Here is a 10,705-nt window from a genome sequence, read left to right as displayed (position 1 = left end):
TTAATTTGACCTAAGAACATAAGCAGAGCCCTGTTGGATCAGGCCTTGGCCCATCTAGTCCAGCCTCCTGTCCCAACAGTGGCCAACCAGATGCTTCTGGGAAACCCACAACCATCCCTCCATCTCAGCAAGCAAGAGGCCTCAAGAAGGAAGTGCAACAGGGCCACTGAGAGGCGTGACCTGCAGAGAGGCCTGGGAGTTAGAGGCTTGGACAACTGCATTTGGTGCATGCATATACACACAGCCCATGCCTGGGGTTCTCCTCTCCTTGCTCAGGGCCCAGCTGCTCATGTGGAGGACTTTGGCCAGATTCAGCAACAGATTCATACAGAGCCAAGTGGAACCTTCTTGGTCGCTCTGTGTCACCTGGCCCTGTTGAGCTGGTTGCTACACTACCATCCAGAGTTGCAGCGGCCAGGAACAAGCAATCGCTAGACCACATGAACTCAGCACTCTCACCTCTGGGACTTTCCTCTGAAGAAAGATGGAAAGAGTTTCTCTCCCTTTCTCCTAACACTGCAGGTTGTGGGCATCCACTGAAGCTGAACATTAGAACATTCAGGACAGGTCAAAGGAAGAACTTATTCATGCAGCACATAGTTAAACTGTGGGACTCCTTCTCACAGGAGGCAGTGGTGACCAATTTGGATAGATTGAAGAGAGGATTAGACAACTCCATGGAGGAGAGGTACCAGCCATGATGGTTGTGTTCTGCCTCCATGGTTAGAGGCAGCAATGTTCCTGAAGACCAGCCGCTGGAAGCCACAGGAGAGGCGGATGCCTTTGATCTTGGGTGCTGCTTGCAGGTTTCCCACAGGCATCTGGTTGGCTGTGGCAAGAAGAGGATACTGGGTTAGACTAGCCATTGGCCTGATCCATCAGGTTCTTATGTTCACTGCCTCAACACACAATTACCTATGCAGGATGAATAGATGTGAACGAGATGGGGTCCTTCCTAGTGCTGTTTCACAAAGGCCTTTTCCCTCACTGCATTTTACTTAAGGTATCTGTATACGAAAAAATTAAATGGGAACGTGCAGATCAAGCAGGTGTGCTCATAAGTAAACTGAAATTGCCTCCACCACTCGCGTGGGCATAGCCAGGATTTTTGTTGGGGGGTGGAGGACATTGTTAGGGGGGACAGAATCTTAGATTTGTATTGATTGGGGGGTCAGCTGCTCCCCTTTGGCTATGCCTATGACCAATCTTATCCAGTGTCCATACCACAAAACTGTAGCAAATGGGTTGCGCCAAGCTCACAATAAAAATGATGAACCCATCATGAAAGCAGTTCAGAGCCTGAATGCTGGAAGGTTCAAAGCAGACAACAGAAGATACTTCTTCACTCAGTGCATCAGTGGCTACCATTAAACAAAAACATGTTGAGTTCACCATTGGGTCCCCTCCTCCGTGACTGAAACTCTGAGGAACAAGTCTCCTAACGCAGGAGTGGAGAGTCATTTCCACCCTGAAAGCCAGGTGCCACTTGGGGCACCTTAAAGCCAGAAGAGGGGAGGTGGAGCAGAGCAGACTTCATGGCCATGGAGGAAGTCACTGGCAGAGCATGAAAGGCAGGGAAAAGCAAACTTTCTGAGTTTCTGGTCCATGGTGTCTCCCAGATTCAGAAACTCCTTGCCAAGAGTGCAGAGGAGGGGAGCCTAGGTATGCCTCTGATTGCACGCTGGACACGGTACAAAAAAACACAAAACAAAAAAACCTGAAAGGTGCTCTGGCTCTCCTGGAGATTCAAGACTGCCCCCATCACCAGGCAAAGATGGAGACTGCAGGCCAACCCTGGAAGTCTGGCAGCCTTAGTGTGGCCTGAAAGAGATGGAGGGCTGGGGAGCAAGCACGTGTCCAGCAGGGCTGTTTGGATGCACCTCTGTCATATATTAATGATGACGTCTGCATTTGATGAAGGGGCTCCTGTCCATGATATATTATTATTATTTTAATTTCTGCATCGCAGGGGGTTGGACTAGATGATCCCTGGGGTCCCTTCCAACTCTACAGTTCTATGGTTCTAACGATAATCAGAATACTTCATTGCTACTGTTATTTAAATCATTAATAAAAAACGACTGATAAGATGCCACAAAGCTCCTCGGGAGCCCTTCACTGCCTCATCGAAGTCCGCCCCGCCCCTCCCTTCCAGACTTCGGATCCAATTCGCTACATTCCGCCTCTGACGCTAACCAATCGCCACGCATCTTCCATGACACACGCCCCGCCCGCTTCTCGCAGTCTCTTTCCGCAACTTTGTGGCCGGCTTGGCTGCCGAGCTCCGTTGCTCCCGGCAGGCAGCGATGATGGCGTGGAGAGGGGCGCGGGGCAGCGGGGGTTTCATGGTCCGGGCAGTGTACGTGGGGCTCACCTGCGGTGTCCTGCTGGGGCTCTTCCTCTACCCTACAGGTGAGGCAGTCTCTCCCTCTCCTCCCTCTCCCCAAAAGTGGGGCGGTAGGATCAGGACCCCTAGGGTTCAGATCTGCACTCAGGCTACAGATGAAGCATTCTGGCACCCCAAAAAATCTTGGTTTGGTTTCAAAAAGGGGGAAGATATTAAGTTGTGTATTTTTCTCTATAAACCTTAATAATTTTTTTATTTTTTAAATAAAATAAAACCATGGGTAATTGCGGAACGTTTGTAAGTTCAGTGGTGGAGCATCTCCAGAGCTGGGAATCTCCTTTGCCTGAAACCTGGAGAGCAGCTGCTCCCTGTCAGTGCAGACAATACTAAGCTAGATGGACCAGTGGGTCTGACTCTGTATGAAGGCACCTTTCTGTGTAGTATGCTGAGTGGCCTTAGTCTAGCCCAGGGTGGTCCAACCCTCAAGGACTTTTTTGGCAGCTCTCTGCAAAATTTTATAACCCTCCCCCCCCCCGAGCTTCCCCACAGTGATAGAGCTGGGCAGGAGCGTCAAATTTTGTCCTGCCTGCCCCCCAGCACGCAACAAGGCAGTGTGGGGCTTGTGGGTTCTGTGTCAAAGCACTTTTGTGGCCCACTTGATATTAAAATTTGGGCCACCCTACTCTACAGAGTTATTGGGAGCGTAAAGGGGTGGGGGTGGGGGAACCATCTGCCCCTGCCCTACATTCCCAAGAGGAAGGAATAGAGGGGGCTATAAATATAACAAATTTAAAGACGTAAGAACCTAAAAGAGGGTACAATTTCTTTTTCTCCTTACATGCCCAGGCTGCAGTTGGTTTTCTTTATTCGGAAATAAATATACACAAGGGGACTTAATGCAGAGAGCTGGAGTTGCAAGATAGTCTGTTGGTTGGGTTGTGACTGAGGGCGGTGGGGTTAAGGGGGGAGCACTTTGCACGTGGTCAGAGGTAATACAGGTTTTCCTCTTCCTCCTCTATTTGTTTCCTTTACCAAAAGATGAAAAAGGGGGATATGAAATGCACAGATGGATAGATTTTACAGCAATGATGAAAACATGGGAATGTCCTGTCCCCCCAATATAAGTATTTGCCTGGCACTCAAAGGACAATCAGGGACGCGGGTGGCGCTGTGGTCTAAACCACAGAGCCTAGGACTTGCCGATCAGAAGGTCGGTGGTTCGAATCCCCGCGACGGAGTGAGCTCCCGTTGCTCGGTCCCTACTCCTGCCAACCTAGCAGTTTGAAAGCACTTCAAAGTGCAAGTAGATAAATAGGTACCGCTCTGGCGGGAAGGTAAACGGCATTTCCGTGCGCTGCTCTGGTTCGCCAGAAGCGGCTTAGTCCTGCTGGCCACATGACCCGGAAGCTATACGCCTGCTCCCTCAGCCAATAAAGCGAGATGAGCACCACAACCCCAGAGTCGTCCGCAACTGGACCTAATGGTCAGGGGTTCCTTTACCTTTACAAAGGACAATCATGTTGGAGGTGGGGAGCCCCCATAGCAAGGCTCTGTTTGTCTCTCTTTCTGCAGCTGCTACCTGCCTTACCTTGGATAGTGGAGGCTGATCAGTGGTCCAGGAGGTGCAGGGCTGGCCAACTGGGACATTTCCAATAGGAGTGGATGCCTTGCATCTCTGGGAGCTCATTCCCAAGAGATGCTGGGTTGTTTATGGTCAGAGCCCCCAAAACAGAATCATGTACAGTACATTTTCCCCGTGATAATTTCCCTTCTTTTTCAGACCTGCAAAGGCAAGAAGAGCAGGGAGACCTCCTCCAGCCGCTCTTGTTCCTCGCACTGGTTCTCTGCTCCATGTTGCTGTACTTTGTTGTCTCTCTCATGGACCCAGGATATGTTGAGCATGATGAAGAGGAGAAGGTATGTCATGGGAATGGTGTTCTACTGAGTCACTCCATTAGCCTGTCTGTCTCAGTACAGTGGTACCTTGGGTTAAGAACTTAATTCGTTCTGGAGGTCCGTTCTTAACCTGAAACTGTTTTTAACCTGAGGTACCACTTTAGCTAATGGGGCCTCCTGCTGCCGCCGCACGATTTCTGTTCTCATCCTGAGGTAAATTCTTAACCCGAGGTACTACTTCTGGGTTAGCGGAGTCTGTAACCTGAAGCGTCTGTAACCCGAGGTACCACTGTACTGACTGGCAGCAGCTCTCTGCAGGGTTTCAGGCAGAGTTCTCCCCCACTCCCCGCCCTCAGCGCAGCCTAGAGAGCTGTTGGGGATGGAACCTAGAACCTTCTGTGGGCAAAGCTTGAGGTCTACAATGGAGCTACAACCCTGTGCCCTAAGAATGAAGTAAGATTCTAGCCCTCATTGTCCAGAATAAAGAGTGGAATTAAACAGGAATGCAGGAAGCTGCCATAAACAGAGTCACCTAGCTCATCATTGTGTACACTGACTGGCAGGAATGGCTCTCCAGGGTTTTGGGCAGGGGGGACCTCTCCCAACCCTAGCAGGAAATGCCATTGGATACATTTAAAGCACATGTCTTCTCCTCAAGAAGCCTGGTTACAGTCATTTGTTAAAGGTGCTAGGAATCATAACTTTCTGTGGGGTAAACCAGAATCCTTTGGGGGAAGCCATGGGCTTTAAATATGGAGTGTGTGTCACATTAAATGCTTTAGACCAGCCTTTCTCAACCTGTGGGTCCCCAGATGTTGTTGAACTACAACTCCCATCACCCCTAGCTAGCAAGGCCAAAGCTCAGGGATGATGGGAGTTGTGGTCCAACAACATCTGGGGACCCACAGGTTGAGAACCGCTGCTTTAGACACTCCTCCATTCCAATCCCTAAATGCTTATATTCTTTTTTCCCTTTTCCTTCATCTGGACTCTTTTTTATTTTTTTGTTTCTGGTAGGAACCTGTAAGCGATGAGAAGGAAGCAATGAACTCCCAGGAAGCTCTAAACCTCTGGCTCCGGCGCTGTGGCTACTGCTTGCTGAAGGTAGATATTCCTTGAAAAATAGTCTTTTTCAAATCTAAAAGCCAATCATACAAACTCTTCCATTGTGGCCTGGCTGGTTTGTTTTGAAATTTAAAAAATTCCTTCTGCCATTTCTGAATTAAACAGAGAGGGCTGATTCTCTCCCTGTTTCCTGGCTTCCTCTGTAGAATTTTATTCCATAATGAAAGATCCTTTCTCACAGCCAGGAGTGTTATTTTTACCCTTATCAGTACTATGTCAAGGACACTCCACTCAGCTCAATAGAAAAAAAACAGTACTTCCCGCCTACTCCCTTCCGCTCTCCCACATTTCTCACAGTTAGGTTTTTGCAATTATATATTCAGATCTTTACAACCATCAACATCAAAATAAAAAAGTTTTAATGTCCAGAGCAGTAGATTAATATTGTTACTTTTATTTTGAGTTCTATTTAGTCCAATCTTAACAATAAATAATCCTCTTCTTTTACTCTTAATTTTTGACCAGCTGGTGCCTTTTAGTGAAATAATGTGCAATTATAATTCCCTTGGGTTAGACGTCTTCAACAGTTACGGTAAATAAATGGGTGTATCCCTGTTCCAGTCAGTCCCAGATCTCTCTTTCAAGGTTGCCCCCAGCTGCTGCTGAAAGGAACATCTGAAGACCTCCCACCATTAATCATTGCATAGAGCATCCATCTCAGTCTGCTAAGGCCTTATTTGGACGAAATTTCCTGATCCTATGCCAGACCCTCAGCCCAGCTAGGCTCAGTACTGTTGACACACCACCACCAGCTCTTCAAGCTTTCAAGCCAAGTGGTCTTTCCCAAGCCCCTACCTGGAGATGATGATTTATTTAAATTAAATATATCAGGGTAGTTCACAACATAGCAATGCAATATAAAAACACAAAATACATGATAAAAACATGAACAACCCCCCCCCACAAACCAACACCCCCTCAACACATTCCAAACGGATATTAGATGTTAATCAGCCAAAGGCCTGGTTAAAGAGAAACATATTCACCTGGTGTCCAAGAATATGTAATGAAGGCACCAGACACACTTCCCTGGGGAGAGCATTATGCAAGCAAGGAACCTCCACTGAAAAAGGCCTGTTCTTGTGTTGCCATCCTCTGGACCTCTCGTGGAGGAGGCACACAAAGAAGGGCTTCTGTTCTCATCCAGGGGGGAGGTTACCGTGGGGCGAGGTCCAGGACCTGAGTTGAGGGTCGGCAGACAGTCCTCCTCGGGCAAAGCGGGGTCCACAGCGAGAAGCCGGGCAAGGACAAGAACTCTGGGGGAACAGGACTGGATGCTGGCCGAAACAGCTCTTCAACGACGTTGCTCCTGCAACCTGGGACCGGGCTCACTGGCCTTTATCTTCTCTGAGGCCAGGGGCGGTCCCGGCCCCCAGGAGACCCGCCTCTCCTGGCCTTAAGGCGAGCACTCCTCCTGGGAGAAACCAGTTCCCTTCGCCTCTCTGCCCTGAGCCTCTGCAGTTCAGGAGAAGCTGAAGGGTTACTGGACCCAGGGGGAGACTCACCTGTAGGCACTGAGTCCTCAACCACCTCCGGAGCCAGAGTAGATTCACCTGGTGCCTGCTCCTGAGGATCCGGCACAGGTGCAGGCGCTTCAGAATCAAGGCCCTGCCCCAGTTCAGCCGGCCCTGGAGGCGGGGACTCCTGTGCAGGCTGGGATTCCTCCGGTTCAGCCTCTGAATCGGATTCCCAGGCCATCACAGCCTCAGAGGATGATCTCAGGGTCTGGGTATGGAGGGAGGTGGTCCTTGACATATTGTGGCCCTGAAACTAAGTCAAAACCAGCACATTGAATTGGGCTGGGGAACATTAGCAGCCAGTGCAGTTGAGCCATGATCGGTGTAATATGCTCACACCGTCTTGCCCTGATGAGCAACCTGGCCACCAAATTCTGCACCAGCTGAAGTTTGTGAACCATCTTCAGAGGCAGTCCTATGTATAACGCTGGGGATTGAACCTGGGACCTTCTGCATGCTCTACCGCTGAGCTGTGTCTCTTTCCCTAAATATGAACCAATATCCCAGTCCCAATGGTTCTGAAATAAAGGGTGGCTTACATAGGGATATAGAGAGCTGCCTTCTCTTGAAGACTGACCATAGCTCAGTCTTGTGTTCACTGTTCATGGTTCTCCACAGTTTCAGGCAGGGGACTTCCTTAGCGTTACCTGGAGATGCCATTGGGGATTAAACCAATGGGGATCTTCTACATGCAAAACATGTGGCCCAGCACTCAGCCATGACCCCGCTCCCCTAAATATAAAGTAAGATCCTAGTCCTCTTTGTTCAGATGAATGGGGTGCATTAAAAAGGGACCTAGGAAGCAATGCCTTATACAGAGTTAGACCCTTGGACCCATCTAGCTCAGTATTGTCAACACTGGCCAGCAGCAGCTGCCTCCTGGGTTTCAGGTGGGGTGGGTGTGGGGTGTCTCTTTCCCAGATCTACCTGGAGATGAAAATGTAAGGAAGCACAGAAACACATCCTGTTCTTTTCTATCTCACAGCAGCCAATGAGGGCCAGGCACTGCCAGGCGTGCCGGCACTGCGTCCGGCGCTATGACCACCACTGCCCCTGGATTTACAACTGTGTTGGGGAGAGGAATCACCCATTCTTCGTCGCCTATTTGGCTGTTCAGCTTGTGGTTCTCTTGTGGGCGCTGCCAGTGGCCTGGTAAGCAAAGCTTATGGCGGGAGACCCCCAGACATTTTTTATTATTATTGGTGTGTGTATGTGTGTGTGTATGTGTGTATGTGGGACGTGGGTGGCGCTGTGGGTTCGAATCCCCGCGGCAGGGTGAGCTCCCGTCTTTCGGTCCCAGCTCCTGCCCACCTAGCAGTTCGAAAGCACCCTTAAGTGCAAGTAGATAAATAGGTACCGCTTTATAGCGGGAAGGTAAACAGCGTTTCCGTGTGCTGTGCTGGTGCCGTCTCACCAGAGCAGCTTCGTCACGCTGGCCACGTGACCCGGAAGTGTCTCCGGACAGCGCTGGCCCCCGGCCTCTTAAGTGAGATGGGCGCACAACCCTAGAGTTGGACACGACTGGCCCGTACGGGCAGAGGTACCTTTACCTTTATGTGTGTGTGTAACAACCATAGAACCATAGAATCATAGAACTGTAAAGTTGGAAAGGATCCTGAGGGTCATCTAGTCCACCCCCTGCAGTGCAGGAATCTCAACTAAAGCATCTCTGTCAGATGGCCATCCAACCAATGCATAAAAAGCTCCAATGAGAGAGAGTCCACCATCTCCGGAGGGAGTCCTTTCCACTGTCAAACAGCTCTTACCATCAGAAAGCTCTTCCTGATGTTTAGTCGTAATTTCCTTTCTCGTAACCAGGGATGAAAGAATAGTCATTCATTCATTCATCCATCCATTCATGGGAACCTCACACAACATTAACTGACCCAGACCACACCCCTTTCCTCAAGCCACACTCCCTCACTGCCCTGCTCCACCCACTCATAGGACTGAGAATTCTCCCTTGATTGTCTTGAATGTCAGAGGTGTTATGGATAGGAAACTCTTGAGCAGTGCATGGCTTAATGGAGCCTACTCTACAGAGGTACATCTGTTGCCCCGCCCATTTTGGGCCCTTGGCCATCCCAGATCCAAGGATGCATCCCGTGGAAGGATGCCTGCGAGGAAATGCAGCCCTCCAGCTGGGAAAAAAGGTTCCCTGCCCCTGATGAAAGGAATGCAGCTAGATCTGAGGCACTTTCTAAAGGATGTTCCAAAGTTAAGACAATATCACCCGCGAAAGCTTTGTTTTTATAATTTTGTGAATCTTGCAATAACTCTGATGTTGTTCTTTTTTTTTTCCCTCCACCACTAAAAAAAAAAAAAAAAAGGTCTGGGCTTGATTTTGAGCATCCCTCATGGGCATGGTTTCAGTATAACCTTCTCCTCCTTCTCTCCTTCCTCGTGGTTGCCGTTTTCACTGTGGTGATGATTCTGCTCCTGGGCTGCCACCTCTACCTTGCCTCCCACAACATCACCACCTGGGAGTTCATGTCCCGTCACCGCATCTCCTACCTGAGAGATTGTGAAGTGGAAAATCCCTTCGACCGAGGAATCTTCCTCAACCTCTGGCAGTTCTTCTGCGCCTGCCGCCTCATTGCCTGGGAAACCCTGTACGCCGAAGTGGGAGGCCACACCGTGTGATCGTGGGCTGGGTGACAGCACCCAACCCAGGACTAAGAGAGAGAAAGCTGTTAGCCGGGTGGAAGCAGATGTTTGTTTATTCTTGCAGCAGCTATGGAACTGAGGGGAGAGGCTCACTTTTGCCAGTAGCTTTCCTACATATTTCAGCAAAATATGTAAAAAAACGGCCTTTCCCCATAAGCCAAGACGGAGCTGTTCTGAGGTGTGTCCTTTGAGAAAGTGAACCCCGCAGACCCTGCTTTCAGACCTTGCTGCTCAAACAGCTTTTGGGGGAGAGAGATGGGCAGGGAAGCTAGGAAGCCTGGTCCATTTGGGAGAGTGGGCTGCTGCCCAACCAGCCTCAGTCTGCCCCCCACGTGCCTTCCTTAAACCCCAGGAAGGAGTGGCTCTGCTTGTCCTTGGCTTTGGTTGCACTTATCATGGCGTCCCTGCCTTCTGCCCCAATGGGCCCCAGCCACCACGGATGGACCAAGAGGAGGAGGCCATATATTGAAGACCTGAAGTCTTGTTGGGGTGGTACTTGGGGTTTTGTTTGGGGTGGGGCAGGGTGTGCCTTCTGTCAAGGCTGGGCTCACTCTTTTTTAAAACAAAGAGCTATGTTCCCAGTATTCCTCCAGCATTTCACGGCGTGCCTTCAAGAAGTAGCTCTCAGGGACTAAAGCTTTGTTTAATAATTCTTGAGGTCCTTTTGGGAGCCTCTCCTCAGGAGAGGAGTTTAAACCTGTTTCTGCTTCTTCAATAGGGGGGGACAATTTTTACATGCTCCATTTTTACATTCTGTTTCTGTAATCCAATAAAATTTTACATTATTAAAAGCTTAAACCTTGGTTCTTGCTTCTGGTCTCCTCACTTCCAGTGCAACTTTCCCCAAAAAACTGTCTTCCTAATATTTCTACCTCAGTTTCTAGACAGGTTGTTTTTTAAAAGAACAAGCCTAAATTTATCCCTCACTTGAAGATTAATTCGAGAGTTCTTAAACTGTGTCTTTCTATTTGATGTTGGCCCTTTTTGGGCCTGAATCTAGTGCATGTTATGATGGGTTGAATTTTTCTCAACTTTTCTCAAGGAAAAAAGAAAGCTGCCTAATTATTGAGTCCAGACCATTCGTCCCCTGCTCAGTATTGTCTACACTGACTGGCAGCAGCTCTCCAGGGTTTCAGGCAGGGGACATTCCCAG

General features: G+C 49.4%; 1 protein-coding gene across 1 annotated transcript; it reads left to right on the top strand.

Annotated features, from left to right (window-relative positions):
* The first annotated feature begins 2,248 nt into the window (after nt 1-2,248).
* On the top strand, nt 2,249-10,355 carry ZDHHC12 (zDHHC palmitoyltransferase 12). Its single transcript, XM_080990202.1, has 5 exons — nt 2,249-2,412; nt 4,128-4,264; nt 5,261-5,347; nt 7,871-8,037; nt 9,216-10,355. Exons 1-5 carry the CDS (start codon nt 2,307-2,309, stop codon nt 9,526-9,528), a joined length of 810 nt encoding a protein of 269 aa, XP_080846328.1. The 5' UTR covers nt 2,249-2,306; the 3' UTR covers nt 9,529-10,355.
* Nucleotides 10,356-10,705: the final 350 nt, after the last annotated feature.

This window comes from Podarcis pityusensis (assembly GCF_964106645.2).
Source record: "Podarcis pityusensis genome assembly, chromosome: Z".
Taxonomy (NCBI): domain Eukaryota; kingdom Metazoa; phylum Chordata; class Lepidosauria; order Squamata; family Lacertidae; genus Podarcis; species Podarcis pityusensis.
Note: the sequence above shows the minus strand (reverse complement) of the source record. Positions and strands in the feature narration are given on the sequence as shown.

Coding starts and splice junctions, on each gene's coding strand:
- ZDHHC12 (XM_080990202.1), top strand. CDS start 2,307: ATGATGGCGTGGAGAGGGGCGCGGGGCAGCGGGGGTTTCATGGTCCGG. Junction 5,348..7,870: donor GTGGCTACTGCTTGCTGAAG/GTAGATATTCCT, acceptor TCTATCTCACAG/CAGCCAATGAGGGCCAGGCA. Junction 8,038..9,215: donor TGGGCGCTGCCAGTGGCCTG/GTAAGCAAAGCT, acceptor AAAAAAAAAAAG/GTCTGGGCTTGATTTTGAGC.